Here is a 19,099-nt window from a genome sequence, read left to right as displayed (position 1 = left end):
ATTGCAATGAAGCTCCAGTTCAGTGGGGCTTTTACATAATGTCTGCAATCAGTGTGTTAGGAATGAAAAGTTGGGTTGTATACAAGTAAGTTCCACTCAAGGGTATACCCATTGAAACCAATGGGCCTACGTTAGTCATGTCCATTGACTCCCATGAGTCTAGAACTATCAATAAACTTCTAGGGAGGGGCGGACTCTTTAGACGGGGGTTAGGTACACGCCATAAATGTAAAGCACACTAAAAGCACATTGCTCCCCCTCGAAAGAATCATGGGAGCTGTAGTTTACTCCCTCGCAGAGCTACAATTCCCTTCACCCTCAGCAAACTACAGTTCCCAGTTGGGGGAAGCCTAGGTGCTGTGTTTGGGGCTCTTCCTTCTTATTAGCTATTATTATTATTTTTATTTATTTATTTATTTATTTATTTATTTATTTATTTATTTATTTATTTACTCTGCCCATCTGACTGGGTTGCCCCAGCCACTCTGAGCGACTTCCAACAGAATATAAAAACACAATGAGGCATCAAACATTGAAAGCTATACAGGGCTGCCTTCAAACTCTTTGCGGCTTGGACTGTGTGTGCATCTCTGTGTGTTACAAGGCAGGGAGTGGGGTGGAATGTCATTTAGAGCTGCCATATATCCGGATTTTCCCAAATATTACCTGGATTTCAAAGGCGGAACGTTTGGTGGTTTCCTTTTTTTATATAAAAAAACAGCTCAGCAACTTTCAGGGTGTCCTGGTTTTCATTTTTTGAAATAAGGCCGCCCTATTATCTTTCGAATTTTCCACCTCAGATATCCAAAGGTATCCTCCCCTATTCTGGCCATCCGTCCCAAGTCTTTCTCTGTTTCTGTCCCCTTCTCGCTTTCTCTGAAAATAGAAGCTGCATCTATTTCTGAACCGGAAGCTTGTGGAGGGGAGGGGAGTGAGGTAGAGGGATTGGGTGGGGGCCGGGGGGGGCAAGAGGGAAGTGGCGAGATAGAGAATTTGGTAAAGGTCAGGGGGGGTAAGAAGGAAACAGAGCTGTTTTTGCATCTGTCGCCGTCACTTCAAGCCGCTTAGAACGAAAAGATGGAGCGAGTGTCATTTGGATGGAGCTGTTCTGCTGGGAGTGTGTGTGTGTGTGTGTGTGTGTGTGTGTGTGTGTGTGTGTGTGGAATGTCCTGGAAATATATTGACCGCTGGAAAGTAGATCATAGCACTGAACTATTAGGGCTGGGTGCAGTAATTGATGAAGCCAGTTGGAATACAGACAAGATTATCTCCTATGGGAAGAGATAAGGAGTCAAAAGGCTTCTTCCATACAGCAGTAGAACCCAGGCTGCCCCCCCCCCCTTATTACTACAACAGTCCTCTGTGGGATAAGCATTTAGGCTCCGCTTCCCTGCTTAAGCTTTGAGCCACAAAGACTCCTGGGGGGTTTTATGGGCCCCTCCAGACGATTCCAAGGAAGCAGACGATAAAAAAAATGTATTGCCATTTGCTTGAATTATCACACAGAGATCACTTGCTCACAGGGCTGTTGTGAGGAAAGAAATCATCTTGATGTCCCATACGCACCCTCAAATTATCTGGTGGAAAAATGGAATCCAAACAAGGCAACGTAGGTTTATGTCCGCACCACACATTTAAATCACATTTGTACACTTTAACAGTCCTGGCTTCCCTAGAGAATGGTAGTTTACAGAGCAACAGTTCCCAGCATTCTAAGCAAACTGCAGTTTCCTGGATTCTTTGGGGAAAACTATGCTTTGAATCTAAAGTCAATGTAAACCTTAGTTACCTCCTCCACATCCACCATTCTTCCTCCCAAGGAGTTCTTCCTTTCTGTGTTTGGAAGGTAAAGCCCTCTGCCTCCTCCTGCATAGACTATCAAGCCTAGATAAACAATGGGAGAGGTTATAACAGTGCAATCCCATGCATATCTACTCAGGAGTAAGTCTCACTGAGATGAATGTGGATGGTTTCTTGTTAAGTATGTATGGGATTGCAGTCTAAGTGGTGTAAGGGCTTTCCCACAATTCTTCTTGTCCCGCTGCTTCCATGTGCCCTCCCCAAAAAAACCTGCTCTTTAGTGCTCAATCGCAGCAAACAACAATTCAGGTTTTCTCTGGATTGGCGTTTGCTCCGATTTCGCAGTAAAGAGCAGCTTTTCCCTGGGAAACGAGTGGGGCACAGGGAAAACTGTGCCTAGAAAGTGTGGGTGAAGCAGAAAAGTCTTCAGGGGGTTGGACTAGAGGACCCTTGGGGTCCCTTCCAACTCTACAACTCTATGATTTTAGGCGTGAGACACATGGAAGTGTGGGCAAGCCCAGTCTTCTTGTTCCGAATATCTGAGTTCATGGAATCAAGCCGAACACTTGTAGCTTTTTCTTTCCCCTTCATGTAAATTCATGGGTTGGAGTTCATTGTCTCAAAGTTAGACGTGATGGTAAGCTTTTTAAGACAGGGTTTTCAGACGAATGCAAGAGAGAGAGCTCTAGCAGCGCCCATTCACCCAGCTAGCCAAAGATGAAAGTTTGATCTCTTGTTTATCTCCACCGCATTGAAAATTTGATGTTCAGAAGTACAATATGACTGAGATGCTGAAGATTACAATCTTTGGTTTATTATCTCCATCGTGCTCTTTGAGCTTCTGCCTGGTCACAGTCTGGAGGCAGAAGGCTGGGGTTTCACAGACTTATTTTGCTCTGAGGCAGTGTTTATGTGGTTATTCCAGTTTGAATAATTGCGTAGGGACTGCAGTTTGAATTCAGGACAGCGGCTCTTAACAAATGATGTTAATACATTCATTTCGAAAACTTCTTGTGCCTTGTGCCTTAACCTCAAAACAACCAACCCAGCAACGTGGGGCTATTTTATTCCTGTTTTACAAATGGTTGTGTTTTTTCTCTCCCCTTCCCTCCGCAACACTGTTTAGGAGGATGTTCCCATTTCTGAGCTTCAACATCTCTGGACTGGACCCTGTCGCCCATTACAGCATCTTTGTGGACATTGTGTTAGTGGATCAACACCATTGGCGATACCAAGGCGGGAAATGGGTGCAGTGTGGCAAAGCAGAAGGAAATATGCCAGGTATGAGGGAGGAATTATCTTCCAGTGCAGAGTTAGACATATTAGCCCATGGGTAGGGAATCTACAAAATCCACAGTTGGGCCATGACTTTTATTAGGACTAACCAAAATGTCACAGAACAGCAGCAAAGTTTTGAATTCCCCAGTGCTTGAAATCTTGCCACAGTTTTTTGACCACTTCCTATTGACAAGTGTTCTTTCAACTTAGGTCTTCCTATGTTGTTGGACTACAGTTCCCATCATCCCCAGCCAGGTCAGGGGAGAGAGGCGATGGGAATTGTAGTCCAACATCATCTGAGGAAAAACATTGCTACAGAACACATTTCCTTTGTTCCCCCTTGGTTCCTTCGTCATGGCTAGTTTCTTTATATATGTTTTCCCATGGTAAACCATTCTCAGAAAGCAGCTCACATCAGGAAAGTTTGTGTAATAAAAAAATATTTTTAGTCATTTGTTTGTTACACTTATACACTACCTTTATATTCCAAGGATCTCAAGGTGGTGTATATCGTTCTCCTCCCCCCTCCCCCATTTCAGCCATACAACAACCCTGTGATGTAGGTTAGGCTGAGAGGCAGCAATTGGCCCAAGGTCACCTGAGTGAGCTTCATGGCTGAGTGGGGATTCGAACCCTGCTCTCCCAGGTCCTGGTACAATGCTCTAACCATTATGTCACAGTGGCTCTAAAATATAGTGCCATTTCAAGAAAACCAACCGTTGCAAAACATAACAGCATTTAAATTGTCATTAAAAAATTAGATTGGCAATTGAAGAGCTCATATTAACAAATGCACACTAAGGCTAAACATTTCACTAACAATTTAGCCTAAATGATAGAAATAAAAGAATAATCCACCTTGGTAGCTCAGTTGGCAGAGCATAAGACTCTTCATCTCAGAGTTGTGGGTTCGAGCCCCATGTTGGGCAAAAGATTCCTGCGTTGCAGGAGGGTGGAATAGATTACCCGTCATGGTCTCTTTCAACTCTACAATTCTGTGATGACACAAATACCAGCTAAATGTTGCCCCCAACAACAACTGTTAAATTACTCGGGGCCTTATACTGCCAGGCTGCGTGGAAATGAGCCAGACAGAGAAGCAACATCTAGGTATTTCAGGACTCGAGCAAAGTGAGGGGAAAGCACTCTGCCAATTCTTGTGGGCTTTCTTGCATTTACTTCTACTTCACGTGTGAATCTTGCGCCAAATTCAACGCAATGACTCTCCTCCAAAAAGTTGTATATGAAAGTTCTAACCATGAGAAAATTTGAAGAATTTTGAATATGGGAAATTATTCTAATCTAGCTGGGTTATTTAAGACCTTTTTCGGCGGGAGTCCAAATTCAACCCTTCGTTCTTGGTGGCAGTTTTTAATTAGACCCTAAATGAATTTGGCAAGGGAAAGTTCTGAAGTCCACCCCCCCCCTTTTCTCCTCCTACGCATGAATTTGCTGAGCAGTGGGTGGGTGGGGAAACTTTTCTTTTCCCCTAATGTGGATTCCCTTTTATTTAATTCATAATTTATTTACTTCAACTTTTTTAGTCCTCAAGTCTTACATACCCAGGGCAGTTTAGAGCATTCGCAGAAAACTTTTGAACAAAGGCATCACAACAGTTTTAACTTTTTTTTTTTTAAAAAAAAAGAAGTTTATTTAAATCTAACCAAATACTTTTGGAAATGAAATCACAGTATATCTTCTTCTTTTTTAAGTCCAGCAGCTGCTGCCTTTGCCCTGTTTGCTCTGCAGCTCCCCCACCTCCCCATTCTCAGGAGCTACAGCCCCATCTGGTGGTCCAGAGAAGAAGCTGAATCGCTTCCTTGTTAAAGCACAGTGCTTTGCACAGAACCAACGTTTTGATAACGTTGTGCATTTCCTTTGCCACTCCCTAAACCACTAGTCTGCACCCCATGCATTTAGTATTAAGAGCTGAGCATCCAGGGCAGAGGACATGACTCTCCATTTAACTTGAATGCTGGTACCTTTCTTTTTAAAGCTCAAGAATGTAACTACATGCTCTCTCCAGGGAAACTTGCCTGACGTTATACACTCATGTTCTTTGCGTGCCAAGCAAAGGCCTTCTTTTGTTTTCCCAGAGCTTTTTAAATATTAGCTGAACATAGTTTCAGCCTTCTGTGATGTATTAACTCTGCCATTTTTAATTCAATTTCTTGAGCATTTATTGTTTGAATGGTTTATAATGTTAACAGTCCTTGAAGTTCTCTGTACATAAAGGGCAGGATGTAAGTTTAAGAAGAAACACACACACACACACACACACGAGAGAGAGAGAGAGAGAGAGAGAGAGAGAGAGAGAGAGAGAGAGAGAGTGAGAGGGTGAACAAATATCCAAATGAAATATAATTCACTTTCAGTAAATTTATTTTACAGATCAGTCCATGTGAATCATTAAACCCTTTCAAAGTACACACACACAAAATTTCTTTTGCTTTTTACGTTGTACACTCCTTACACCACCTTGGTTTGCTGGGATCAATGCACGCATTTTGCTTTATATTTGAGAGATTCAGCCGCTGACCCCCCTCTAAATTCTATGCAGCGACTTACGTTTAATCCTCCATCTGTCCAACAGCAGGCATTTAAATTTTGCTGTGATTCTTGCCTCTTCCACCTGCAACGGGAATCTGAAATGATAGTCCCGGTTGTGAACTTATCTTGGACAAGGTCATCAATTTGCTTCCTATTGGGCCTGGCTCCATAATGCAGGGGTGGGGGGCATAGATGAAACCCGCAGCAATGACTGTCCCCAGTTGTTGCTGCTGCTGCTACGTGCCCAGTTCCATTGCCTGCACTGCTGCAGCTGCCAGCCTCTCATGATCATAGACTTACCCACCTGCAGTACCATAATTGGACAGGAACTGAGCAGCCAGCTGGCACCCATCCTATTACGCCAGGTGGGCAAGGTGTCAGCTCAGCCAGGTGTGTGCACCCCAGTGTGCTTAACAGCAGGCCTGGCTTCTCTGTGCTATGCTACAAGCTCTGGAACAATTTTCAACGCTGCTTATTTATCACGACTTCCAACAAGAAACCCTTGGCATGATTGTTGGAGCTAAGGAAATGCTCTCAGCAGTCCCACAGTCCAGCAATTCCTTAGGGCTCTTTGTGTTAGAATTCCTGCTCCATGATTGCAGTCATGGGATTGTTGTCTTTCACATGACGGTATATGTTTTGACTCCACAGAGTGGGAAGTGACGGAGACAGGATGTTTGTGTTACTGTGTTCCGTTAAGTGGGACTCTTGTCCTTTGTCCTTTCTCTTTGCTGTCTGATGCTAGAGAGAGAGGGAGCCATGTTGCAGTGCTCTGTGTGTGTGTATGTGTAAATAAAGTAGATTAGCCAAAGTGCTGAGTTGCTGGGGTTCTGTCATGCAAGCTGCGAAGACTCTGTGAATCCCCAAGTGTGTCTGCTAGCATCGGTCGCTGTGATGTTTGGACTGAAGAAAGCTTTTGAAGCTCCCGAACGAAAGACCAGGAGGGAGAGAAAATGCCAATCAGGCATGTGTCTCTGCCAGGGTCCTACTCGAGTGTAGGACGAGCTCCTGACACTTTGTAGGACAATCCAGCTGGAGTGATTTCAAAGCAGTTTAAATGTTTGTTGTGTAGACCAACACTAGGGCTGTCTGTGCTTTGACCTGGACCTAGGCAATAAGGCTGAGAGATGCTTACTAGAAATGCCCTCTTTCCGGCAGGGAATCGGACGTACATGCACCCAGATTCTCCCAACACCGGAGCCCACTGGATGCGGCAGGAGATCTCCTTCGGGAAGCTGAAGCTCACCAATAACAAAGGAGCGTCCAACAATGTCACACAGGTAATGGTGGCTTCCTAAATCAGTTTTCTCCTCCAAACAAACAAAACCAGGAGAGTTAATGTCATGGAATATACTGACATAACGTTATTCATGGATCTTGTGCCTTGTCCTGTTTGTCCGACAGATGATCGTGCTACAATCCTTGCACAAGTACCAGCCCCGTCTACATGTCACCGAGGCCAAGGACGGCGAGGTGGACAAAGTACACCCTTCCATCTGTAGCCAGACCTTCACCTTCCCCGAGACTCAGTTCATTGCCGTTACAGCGTACCAGAATGCTGACGTGAGTTTGCAATCTCAGTCACGACTGCTCACCGTTTGGATAACAGATGGGATAGAAGAGGTCGGGTCGGGTCTGGGAAAGAGGGTCATATTGGTCTGTGCAGGGTTTGGGAACTGAGGTATGCATTCACCTGGAATCTGTGAGTGCAGGTTTTTCATATTTCAGCATCGGAGTAACCTCAGAACATGCCGAAAGTATTTGAAACTCGAGTGCTTCTGAGCATAAGCGAGAATGTGAGAGTGTAGAGGAAGGGGAGCTGTGTTGCTTGCCACAAGTTTATATAATGCACTAGTTAATACATACCTATGATATTTGTGTAGCCATATAAACTTATCATGGTAGGCTTGCAAACTAGGATGAAAATAACTTTCTGCCTGTGGCAAAACATTCCTGGCAAAAAGACATTTTTTCTTAACTGAGGGGTGATGTCCTCCTCAACAACAGAGTAACAAATTGTGTGTTTATTACACATAATCTGATAGACCGTAAAAGCTCACAGAAGACAGATTCTACCACCTCCGTAGGCAGTGATGATGTTGACTGACACCAAATGTTTAACATAGCTTTATAAAGATACTAAAAGCTATGGTGCATGTGACTTCATAAACAAGAAGTGGGAGAGTTCAAACCATAGTTTAGTGTGATGATAACAAGCTACAGCAAGCCTCACGCGTGTGTGCTGCCCACCAACCCCATTCAAATCTGCCTTTCTCTTTTACTTAACCACAGCTTTGTAGTGTTATCTAAAACAGCTTATTTTAAGTTCAGGTAGGTAGCCGTGTTGGTCTGATGCAGTCGAAATAAAAAAAAGTTTTATTTATGTTTTAACATTTTGACATTTGCTATCCTGGGCTTCTTTGAGACAGAAGGTGAGATAGAAATTTAATAGGGAATAACTATAAATGATAATAATAATCCGAGCTGGCAAGGTGTGCTTAATGTTGACCATGGTTTGTTAGAAACAAGCCAACTGTAAACCATGGTTAATTTAGCATGACATCCAAAAGTGATTCCTTGGTCGCCAGACGCTCTCTTGTTTAGAGATCTTCAATGGCAGAACGTTGTGCTTGTGAGCAAAACGGGTTGGGGTACATGGAAGGCACAGACAGGATTATAAATGCATTACTAGATCACTGTTTGCTCTGGTCACTCACATTCCACACTCCCACACCTGACACAGTGGATTTCTGTGCAGCAGCTACAAAACATGAAGAAATGTGCTTTCATTCATCCCACCATTCACTACATCGGTACCCAAATCCCATCATGATGGGAATTGGTGGCAGGAATAAAGGAGGTAGAGGAATGGAAGCAGATGAAAGGCTATGAATGAATTTTGGAGTATATGGGGTGCAATGAGGTACATCTGTTTTTCTGGTACTGAACTTCAGAACAATAGCTTTCTTCTTTGTTTTCGCTTAGATCACCCAGCTGAAGATAGACCACAATCCTTTTGCTAAAGGCTTCCGGGACAACTTTGATTCGTAAGTCTCTCTTCTGCTTACCCAATGTCAATTTGGCTTGCCTGTTTGAGTACACATCGGTCCCAGGGGGGAGACTACTGTGGCAATCTCCCAATTTCAATTTTTAAACTTTGCATCAGAATCCTGCAAAAATGCTCACGTTCTCCTACACCCACCTACTTTAACTGTTTCTGTTTAGAGCTAGGTTATTTTCCCTTCTAGCACCTGGGGGGAATATTTCATACAGTAGATCAGTTCAGATAGCACACCAAACCACGGCTCTAAAGGAAGCTTTAACTATGGTTTGGCACGATTCCGTAATGACAAACCGTGGCCTGCAAATTAAGACAGCAATAAAGCCAAGAAGCAGAAGCTGTGGCTTGAAGTGGGTTTTGAAAACGGTGTGCTGTCCCATTTAAGACATTAACTTCCTGTTTCGCCCTGTCCATTTCCTGTCCTCCAGGATGTACACCACGACCGAAGGAGACCGCACAACTCCATCCCCGCCCAGTGCCGCCAGCTGCCAGCAGCTCCTCACCAGCAGCCGCTTCCAGCCCTTCTTGCATGATCAGTACACGCTCCCTCAGAGCCGCTTCTACAACAGGGAGCGGGCCCCTCTGCCTCTGCCGCCCAAGGAGACCCACCACTGGTATTTCGCTTCCCAGCAGCCCCCTTCTGCCCCTCTGGAATACGGCACCTACGAGGGCGACTTCAGAGGGAACAAATTCATGCCGTACGGGATGAAGCCCTTTGCCCTACAGGCGGCGCCGCACCCCTCCTTGCCCTATTACCAGGAGCATCCCTTTGGGCCCCCTGCCACCTGGAGCTCCCCACCTCAGTATCACCACCCCAAGCCCACCCCGGGGGCCTTGAGCTGGTTCCGGCCCATGAGGGACTTGCAGGCGGTGCCCTCCGTCGACGAGAAAGGGAAGGACAGCGAAGGCTGGGCCGAGCCCGGCTCTGTGAAGTCTGCCGATTCCTCGGACTCCGGGCTGTACGAAGCCGAGTGCAAGCGCCGCCGCGTGTCCCCCTACGTCTCCAGCGCCGAGAGCTCCCCGCCCATTCGCAACGGGGAGCTCTATGACAAAGAAGGAGGGGATGGGGGCTATTATGGCTTCTATGGCAACTGAAGTGGGAAGGCGGGATTGAAACCTGTCAGGGAAAAACGGGGTGGGGGCCTTCTCACCATCCAGCTCTCCTCCGTTCATATCAGGGGTAACCTGTAAAAAGGAAAATGGACAGCCCCCCTTCTTGGTTTGGGGGAAAGTTTCGCACCTTTATGGGCACTGCCGGAAATAATGACGATGGCATAAATGAAGCTGTATGTAGTTGTATCTCCCCGCCCTCCGCCCCTGTTCAGCCACTTCCAGGTGCTAGTCTGCTGGTGTTAAAACATGCGCTCCCCTTTGGGGACAGATGCCCGCATGGTGGCGGCGAGTTCAGATCTTGGGCTTATGTTCAGACCCGAAGAGCTTTCACTCATTTGTGCAGCAGCTCAGCCTGCACTTGCCAGGGCAGCTTCCTGTCTCCGCTCCCACCCACGTTTAGTTTTGTGGATGTGTCACTGGGGAGAACGGAAGCAAAATTTCTTGAGAGATTCAAAGCCCAGGGAGAAATTCAGAAATAAAAATCCAACTTTGGGTGGGATGGGTTTTTAAAGCCACATGGTACTTGTCGGGTTAAAGTCAGCCCTGATCCAGCCAAGGAAATCTGCGTACAGAAGCAGGCTTCATTGTACTCCTCACTTGCTGAATTGGGAACCACAGGGAAAAAACCCAGATGTGTGTCTGTATGAGATCGTCCCACTGCGGTGCATTGATTAGAATGGGGTAGGCGTTCCAGTGTATATTTTGAGGGCATATCCCCTCCCGTGCTCCTGCATACCTATTCATACACTGACATCACATGAAACAAGATCCAGATTGAGATGATTACGTTCATACTCTGGTTTCCCCAGCATGCCTATTTGGGATTCCTGGGTGGGGAGTAGCTAGAAATCAGGAAAATTTGCTTGAGAAAAATTCTGCCCTTGGAACTCATTGCAGTTCTGAGACTTCGTTTGCAAAATCAGTATCTTTTGGCCCACTCCAGAGTGGGAACCCAGAGCATGAATCAGATGCAATTCAACACAGGCCAGAATGCACATTTGAGTTCTAATCATGTCTGTCCGCACCACATTGCATTCAATGTAATGAGTATGTGAATGTGCATTTAAAAGGCATTCCCACATCCTCGCTCGGGAGTCGTGTGCAATTATCATTATAGGTGACGGTACGTAGTTTGGGGCAAGAGAACTGCTACCCCTGAGGCAGCAGCCTGCGTTCACTTCAGCCAGAAATCTGGGATGTCACAGCCATGCTCCCTTACAAATGCTCTTGGGCCATTCGTGGGTCGCCATTTCTCAAGTAAACTGTGAATTTCACACATCTGAGATAAATACTCTGTTTTAAGCTCCCTGGGTTTGACAAGAGGGTGATGACTGCCTTCCCATTCTCAGTTCAGCCCTAGAACATGTAAACAAGCCAGAGGTTAAAGCCAGCTCTGGAGTTCTTCATCCCAGGCCCAGCCAATGGTTTGAAAACATGTGATAATGCAAACCACTCATTTTTGCTAACCAGTGCTTTTTTTCTTGAAAAAGAGCTGCTGGAACTCACCATGAACACCTCCCTCATTCTCTTATAATAATGGCAATGGCGCCCACCTGAGTTCCGGCAAGTTCCAGCTGGATAAAAAGCCCCGCTAACTAACCAGCATATTCTCAGATGGGCATCTCCCAGCACTGCCTTTAGGCAGACTTGGAAATGCTGAAACACCTTCCTCCATCTCTTGGGATTTCAAGAACCAGAATTCAAGGTCCAAGAACATGTGGAAAGATTCCTGGTGGGGGTGGGGATAGCCCTGCAACATGGACTCTCTCCAAATAGCGTCAGACCTGACATACCTGGGCAATGCAGGAAGAGCTGCCATCCATCAAAAGCAACAACAGAACAGGCCTTAGGTGGAATTTATGCAGCACAAAGATTTGCCTGCCGTTTTCTCCCCCCCCCCTGCTTCCTACATGCCAGACAACAGCCATGAGCCCTCAATGAAGGCCAGTGCCCCAAATTAGTAAATGGAACCAGCAGGGATGGCAAACTTGTGGGCATCCAGATATTGCTTGACTACAAGTCCCACCCTCCCTGACCATTGGCCACAGGGGCTGGGGCTGCTGGGAGTTGGAGTCTGGTAACACCTGAAGGGCCACAGGTTTCCTCATCCCTGGTATAAAGGGACAGGTTTCTCAGGTAGTCCTCTTGTGCCAGATGTGGAGATGCCTACGCAGAGAGATTGGAGGAGAGGTGAAGTAGGGGGGAAACAACCTCTCTTGTACAGAGCCATAGGGGGTTATCCGTACAGAAAGCCCCTTGGCTAATTTTTGTAGCATTGTGCCTCACTGTTTAGCTGTGTGTGCCGCAGAGCACACACTTTGATTTGGTGAGATCCCCAAAGCAGAAGGCAAAAAAAGGGGCAAGTCATCTGGGCATCTTCGCACACCTCCCTAGAAATAAAACAAGAGACACCATACATTTCAATGGGGCAGGTCTACAATGAACAGTGGATTGTGTCCAAAATGATCATATTTAAAGCCCTCCGTAATTAGTTTTATGGAAAACAGGAGGCAAAGACAGGTTGTATTTTTATACTTCCACCTCCTCTAAAGAGATTTCCTCTCCCCCTTCCCTCCCTCAAATCTTGGTGGTATTTTATAATCCTGGAAAGACTTGATGGTCATTTGGTGAAGTGAATTTTAATTATGCTAGACAATCAAATGGGACACTCTCTCCCCTTTTAAGCGCTCCCCGTGGCTCGCCAAACCCGGCTGAGTTTCTCGGAGGCAGAGGGGGGAGTTAGGCTCAGCTCTCCTAACTGTTTACACTCTTAAAACAAAAAAAAAAATGTAGATGTAAAAGACACAACGGTCTTTGTGGTGTTTTGAGGTTCTCTCTTTTTTATTTTATTTTTCAAGACAACAAAAATTCTTGACATTTGCAAATATTTATTGATAGCAGTGTACAGGCTGCCTGTTGAGTTTTCGTTTTGGCTTAAGAATTTCTTTAAATAAACTGTAAAGCTGTTAGTTCTCTCCACGTGACAAATGCAGCCTGCCATGTCTGTCAAATTTCTTCTGCCTGGATCAGGAAGTAAGGTACCTATTATTTATATTTTAAGACAGTATCTCCATCTGTAGTTCGGAGATAGTATTGGTGTACCTCACTGGGTCATGGTTAGGACGCCAAGCATCATTGTTTACTTGTCGACAGGAAAAGAAACTTACGGTAAATTATCTGTGTCAAGTGTCCTTATGCCTCATTCCGCACCGACAGGCTCACGTCCAGACCAAGCCATTGTTGGTGGATTCACCTCATGGGCCAAAGTCGTGTGCTCCAGTATTCCTTGCAACAAAGCAGAGGCTAATGGTCCCCCCTAAAATATATATATATATAATCTTGGGAAGTGTCGTTTGTAAAGGATGCTGAGTGTGGTTGGGAATTGCAGCTCTCTATGAAGGGAATAGGGGTCTTCTAACAACTCTTCACCCTTAAAAGTTCCCAAGATTCTTTGGGGGCAACTTATGACTGTTTAAAGTGGTATACTGCTTTAAAGGTTTGGTGCAGGCATGGCCCTGATTATGATAAATTATATTTATTTATTTATACCCCGCCCATCTGGCCAGGCCTCTCCAGCCACTCTGGGCGGCTCCCAACAGAGTATTAAAAATACGATAAAACATCAAACATTAAAAATTTCCCTGAACAGGGCTGCCTTCAGATGTCTTCTAAAAGTCAGAGTTGTTTATTTCTTTGACAACTGATGGGAGGGCGTTCCATAGGGCAGGCGCCACTACTGAGAAGGCCCTCTGCCTGGTTCCCTGTAACTTGGCTTCTCGCAGTGAGGGAACCGCCAGAAGGCCCTCAGAGCTGGACCTCAGTGTCCGGGCAGAACGATGGGGGTGGAGACGCTCCTTCAGGTATGCAGGGTTGAGGGCGTTTAGGGCTTTAAAGGTCAGCACCAACACTTTGACTTGTGCTCAGAAATGTACTGAGAGCCATTGTAGTTAAGTACTTCCTCTGGCTGCTTGTCACACTCTGCTAATCCAGAAAGTGGTAGACTTTCCTACACCATGCCAGGGCTGGTGGCTGCAGTTAACACACATCTGTCAAAATCATCTTAAACCGGCGCTGTATCTTTGGCAGCAATTCACCCTTTTGAACCTTTCCACAACCACAGATTTATGAAGTGACATCTGGCCGCTACCTGCAATATGGGCCTGATTTTAAAAAATGGCTCCTATTCCACAGTTGCTTTTAGGGGGATAATATGTACTATGCAATTTGAGCAGTCAAAAAAGGGCACATGAATGGTGGCTTTTTTTAAAAAAAACACTACTATTCAGTTGGGACGCGGGTGGCTCTGGGTTAAACCACAGAGCCTAGGACTTGCCGATCAGAAGGTCGGCGGTTCGAATTCCCGCGACAGGGTGAGCTCCCGTTGCTTAGTCCCTGCTCCTGCCAACCTAGCAGTTTAAGAGCATGTCAAAGTGCAAGGAGATAAATAGGTACTTCTCTGGCGGGAAGGTAAACGGCGTTTCCGTGTGCTGCTCTGGTTTTCCAGAAGCGGCTTAGTCATGCTGGCCACATGACCCGGAAGCTGTACGCCGGCTCCTTCGGCCAGTAAAGTGAGATGAGCGCCGCAACCCCAGAGTTGTCCACGACTGGACCTAATGGTCAGGGGTCCCTTTACCTTTTCTATTCAATTACTGATGGTGAGGGACAAGCAGTTGATCACACATGCTTGCCGGCTGAGGAGGATGAACAAAATGGCCGCCGCACGCTGGAACTTTTCTGAAATCTTTGTTTTTATTATTGGACACGCCGTGGAGTGTTCAAGCCACAACACAAAGACAGAACAGAGGCCAGTCAACATGGTCGCAGAAGACGGAACGGCGGCTCATCACTGGACCAGCCAGGTGAGGTGAACGAAGAGCAGGCCGACCTGCTTTGTGGGCCAGACAAGACATTAAAGACAACCAGCACACAGAAAGGAGGGGCAGACAACAAGACAAGACACCAATCTGGATCTGTTGGGCAAGAAATCTTCAGGAAGGGGCAGAGAGGGAGGAGCGAATAACAGGGAATAAATTAAAGCTCCCCCTCCTATGCAGCGATTATCAAAACCCTTTCAGGAAGTATCTCTTAAAATAAAATAGAAGATCAAAGCTGAAAAGTGAGGCTCAGTTTCCAACCGTGTGCAAACCCCACCCTTTCCCAGCAAGGAAGGGAACCAAAGTGCTTTGTAGACATTCAGTTAATGATGCCGCCCACTTCAGACCCATGTAAATGGTGAGGCTGGGCCAGTAAACAAGAAAAAAAGCAGGAAAAGGTTCTTGACCACCTCAGGGTGAGTTGGGCAACACAGTGGTGAACTGCAGTAAAAGAACATAGAGTCTGGACGCTAAAAATATATAAAGCTGTGATGTCCCTAGGCTGCCCTGCATCCAGATTGGGAATTCAGAGAACTGAGGGCTGCTTCACATGTTGCATTTCTCCACCTTGGCAGTAGATGTTCGTTTTAATAGTGCTGGGAAAGTTCAGACAGGTTTGCAGGATATAGGAGCATGGAAAATGGTCCTAGGAGTTCTGCATGATGGTCTCATACTTGTGCCTGAACTTTGTAACTTCATAAAGACATGCAGCATTTTCCAGTTACAGTACTTCCCGAAACAGAGTTTGAAAACTGGGTGGGGGATGAAACCAGGAACACAAACCATAAAATTAGAAACTTAGGTGTGAACGGAGCCATTGGACTGAGCTTGCAACACCTTGTAACCCACCAAGCCAAATTAACCATGTGTACTGCAACCCCTCTGGCGTTCAATAAATCTGGAAATGCAACGATAGTGGAGATTGTCAAACACTCGCTGGTCTGCATTGGCTTGGTGGGCCACAACTTGTGTGGGCCTGCTCTAGACTCAGCCAGAACTTCCTCCTTTTTTCCCTCCCTTCAAAACAGGACCCGAGCCTCAGGATAGTCTATATTCCTCTTGCCACAGCTGAGAAAGAGATCGGAATGTGTTTTGCTCCCATGATACACACACACCTCTACATTCAATCATAATCGAGGCAGCTTTGAATATCACAAGTTCTGACAGACCCTGACCTGATGCTGAGGTACAAATTTCTGCAAAGGACTGTGGGAGTGCCAGTGTTTGCCCACTTTTAAAAATTATTGCTTCAAATGCTGAAGGACTGGGGGGGGGGGGGAGGAGAACGGCTTACAATCCTAGCAAATAAGGAAGGGAAGGAGATACCAGAGATGGGGTGATGAAGGGAAACAAAACACACATACACACAATGTCCTGATTCAATGCTATAAGCCCCAACAGTGGCCCAGAACTCAGAGGACTTCCTTAAGGCGTGGGGAAAAGTCCTGGAGTCTCTGCCATACCAGGCATCTCTGGCTCAGAGCGACATTAACCCAATTCCTGTCCTACAGCCGCCTTGCGGGGAGAAAGAGAGTTGCCTCAGAGGGCTACCACAGCTTCACATATTATAATCTGCTCCCGGAGCAGGAATTCCTAACCTAGGCCAGGCTTTACCTCAGAACAACCACCGGGAGCGACTTGAAAACAACCCAAAAAACAGGAGGGGAGGGAGGGCGCGACCAGCCACCCCCCAGAAGGAAACTACTAGGTAGTCAGGAGGACCCAAAATGTCCAGTATCCAGGCTTTGCTGTGCAAACAACCACTCCACACTGGAGCGCACATTTGCCACTGTTCTCTGAGCAAAAGGCAGGCTTCGAAAATTTAAAGAGCGGTTTCCCATTTTCAGGGGGGGAGGGGCGTCCAGTCTCGCTGGCCCCACTGCTTCTGTCCCGGAGCCGATTTGTGATTCGGCGGGTGTTAAAGTGCTTCCTGTCGGCATCCGCGACAACCCAAGGCTCCACACCAAGGTCTGCCTAGCCAGCAGGCAGCAGTTTTGAGGAGGTGAGATGGATCACAGTCGCCTTCCTCAAGTGTGCGAGGGGGGTAGGGCTGCTTTGTAAGTGCAGGGCGCAACACCGAAAGGCGTCCCTCCGCTTCACGAGGTGCTGGTAATCCCAGGATTGCATGCCTTGATCACCTTTGTGCTTATCTAGCAGGGGGTCCTTGCTGTCTGGTCTCCTAACCCCCCACCCAACCCCCCTGCTTTGGGAGATGGCGGGCAGACACAGCCGCTCCCGCGGTTGTTAACCGCTACCACAAGACGGCGCTGTCCATATTGCTGAAGCCAGGCTCCGCCCTCAGCTTCCAGTAGCTGCTGTTGGTTAACCAGGATTCTTTGCCATTTGCATCCACTTGCCGCCTGCCAGGAAGAAGGAAGAAGAAAAGGAGCCCGTTAGGAGTCAGGGTTAACGGTTTGGTGAGAGGAGATGCGTCTGGAGCCACTACCAATTCATGTTTCAAAAGCAGGACATGTTTTGATTCACCCCTAGGAAGCAGGGAACTAGGATGTTGATGGGATGCAACCTATGGTGTGTGTGTGTGTAGTCTATATGCTTACAAAAATAAAAAAGAATCATGTCCCAAAAAAGGATGAATCCCGCAACCTGTATATAGATGCAAATCAAGGAAGACTACATGTTTAATTTTAATTTTGCATCCTCTGCTCTGCTTCTTTAAATGGCAAGGAGACTTGAGTTCCACCTCCTCGCAACAGGACACTTTGCTTCACCAACCATGGCTAACTCCTGGTTTGCTAAATAGACCACAGCTTACATGAACCATGGGTTGGCGTTTATGTAAAAACCTGGCCATAGGCTCCATGGAGGAAGAAACAACAGGAAGCAAAGGAGGAAATACCTGAAGAAGCGCGCCTGATGAAGAATGTTGTTGTCCTCCATGACCCGACGCCGGTCTCGCTGCAACTGCTCGATTCGCCGCTTCTGCGACTCTGCGGCCTGCACATTTCCCTCTTCTAGGTACCTGGAGAAGTGGGGAGGAGAAGGGCACCAACCCAGTCGTATTCATTTCCTTTTCATATCAAAAATTTGTGTGTGCACGTCTATGGGGTGTAAATGGCAGCCAGGATATGCAGGAAAGCTTACAATGGCCTTGCATTTTTATTTTTAATAATTTTTATTAGTTTTACCATATAAATTATAAAACATACCACAAAACTTCACCAGTTTTACAATCTTTTTTTTTGGACTTCCATCAGCGCCTCTGATGATCCACCGTTTTAACCACTTTTTATGCATTTCTTAGATTCATATTGCCTTTAATTATCTTAGCTAACCATCCTCCCTCAATCCCTTTTTGCAATAGTTCCAATAATTCTCACAAAACTTCTTGCAAACCTACAAACGTAGTCTGATCACCACAAATACTTTTCATATAATCTGTAAATTTACTCCAGTCTTCTGTGAATTTCTGGTCCTTGCATTTTTTATGTTCGCTCATTTCCCTAATTTTTGTGTATATCAGCTTTAGCATGGATGCGGCAAAAACGGGGATTTCTATGAACGGAAGCTGCCTTGAACACCTTACAAGCAGAAAAGTAGGCTATCTGAAACAAAAGAGGAAAAGACAGTCCCCAATGGCTTCCTGCCCTCACCTTTGGTCAGGCCTCAGGCGCGTATCTGTGGAGGGAAGGAGACGCTTGAGCTCCGGCGTTAACTCGTTGAGCTCCAAGGCAAACTGAGTGAAACCATAGTTCTTCTCGAAGTCTCGAGGCATGGGGTCTGGAAACAGCAGGGGAGACAAAGGCAGAGGGAGAAAGATTTCAGAAGATCAGGTGCCCACCACCCACTTACTCTGATAGGTTGATCCTACCTAAATCTCCCAAAAGCTGTGGATTGTATTGGTTGCCGGTCATGCAAAGTGGCCTGAGATGAGAGTGGGGACCGGTTGCTGAATTTACATAGGCCTGCCCAAAAGAAGGTCTCCTTGCCAGAATAAGCACCCTTTTCACTATTGTTTGCTTTGTTGCTTTGTGGCCCAGAGTTAGTTGAACAGAATTTGTTTTTATTTTCTGCCTGTCTCAAAGGTTGTATCCCACGTTCTCAAAGTCATGCACTATCACATAGTTGTGTTTCCAGACAATAGCTGCCCTGGTCTGTTGCATATTTATGTTCCCACATTCATCCTCGAGAGTTCCAGACACGTTAAGCAAGGTAAGCTTTCCTGTTTCCTTAAAATGAGGTATGCTGGATGCTAGACAAGCAAATAGGTCTGAGATGAGGGAGGGAATTAGGACAACGGCTGCTGATGTCACAAAGGATTCTATGCTTCCCAGAGGAACAGGAAGACTTCTTTCTTGTAGTTCCTTTCTGTTATGGACCAATGCAATAAATGCTATTCATTGATTCCTATGCAGTTCTTATGAGATGAGGGTGTTAAGGAACTGGGAGCTCTCTTACTAGTCTA

The 19,099-nt window shown here is 46.2% G+C and overlaps 2 protein-coding genes across 5 annotated transcripts in view; one reads left to right on the top strand and one right to left on the bottom strand.

Moving 5' to 3' along the window:
* TBX21 (T-box transcription factor 21) overlaps positions 1-12,954 on the top strand; it is a 58,568-nt gene extending 45,614 nt beyond the window's left edge. The window contains exons 2-6 of the mRNA XM_081166433.1: positions 2,927-3,081; positions 6,787-6,908; positions 7,033-7,191; positions 8,614-8,675; positions 9,118-12,954. Of these exons, the coding sequence (XP_081022559.1) occupies positions 2,927-3,081; positions 6,787-6,908; positions 7,033-7,191; positions 8,614-8,675; positions 9,118-9,784 (1,165 nt within the window). The 3' untranslated portion in view covers positions 9,785-12,954. The remainder of the gene's footprint in view (positions 1-2,926; positions 3,082-6,786; positions 6,909-7,032; positions 7,192-8,613; positions 8,676-9,117) is intronic.
* A 1,578-nt stretch (positions 12,955-14,532) lies between these two features.
* Positions 14,533-19,099, bottom strand: part of OSBPL7 (oxysterol binding protein like 7) — a 38,533-nt gene continuing 33,966 nt past the window's right edge. For 3 of the 4 annotated variants that reach the window (XM_081166235.1, XM_081166237.1, XM_081166236.1), the window contains exons 21-23: positions 18,288-18,414; positions 17,534-17,656; positions 14,533-17,036 (exon numbers count right to left, since the gene is read on the bottom strand). In XM_081166235.1, coding sequence (XP_081022361.1) covers positions 16,928-17,036; positions 17,534-17,656; positions 18,288-18,414 — 359 coding nt within the window. In that variant the 3' untranslated portion in view covers positions 14,533-16,927. Of the gene's footprint in view, positions 17,037-17,533; positions 17,657-18,287; positions 18,415-19,099 lie in introns of those variants that run through there. The other variant, XR_014001259.1, reaches the window with a different exon arrangement.

The sequence above is a fragment of the Podarcis bocagei genome, assembly GCF_964188305.1.
Source record: "Podarcis bocagei genome assembly, chromosome: 13".
NCBI lineage: Eukaryota > Metazoa > Chordata > Lepidosauria > Squamata > Lacertidae > Podarcis > Podarcis bocagei.
The sequence above is the reverse complement of the archived record's forward strand: the minus strand, read 5'-3'. Positions and strand labels throughout refer to the sequence as shown.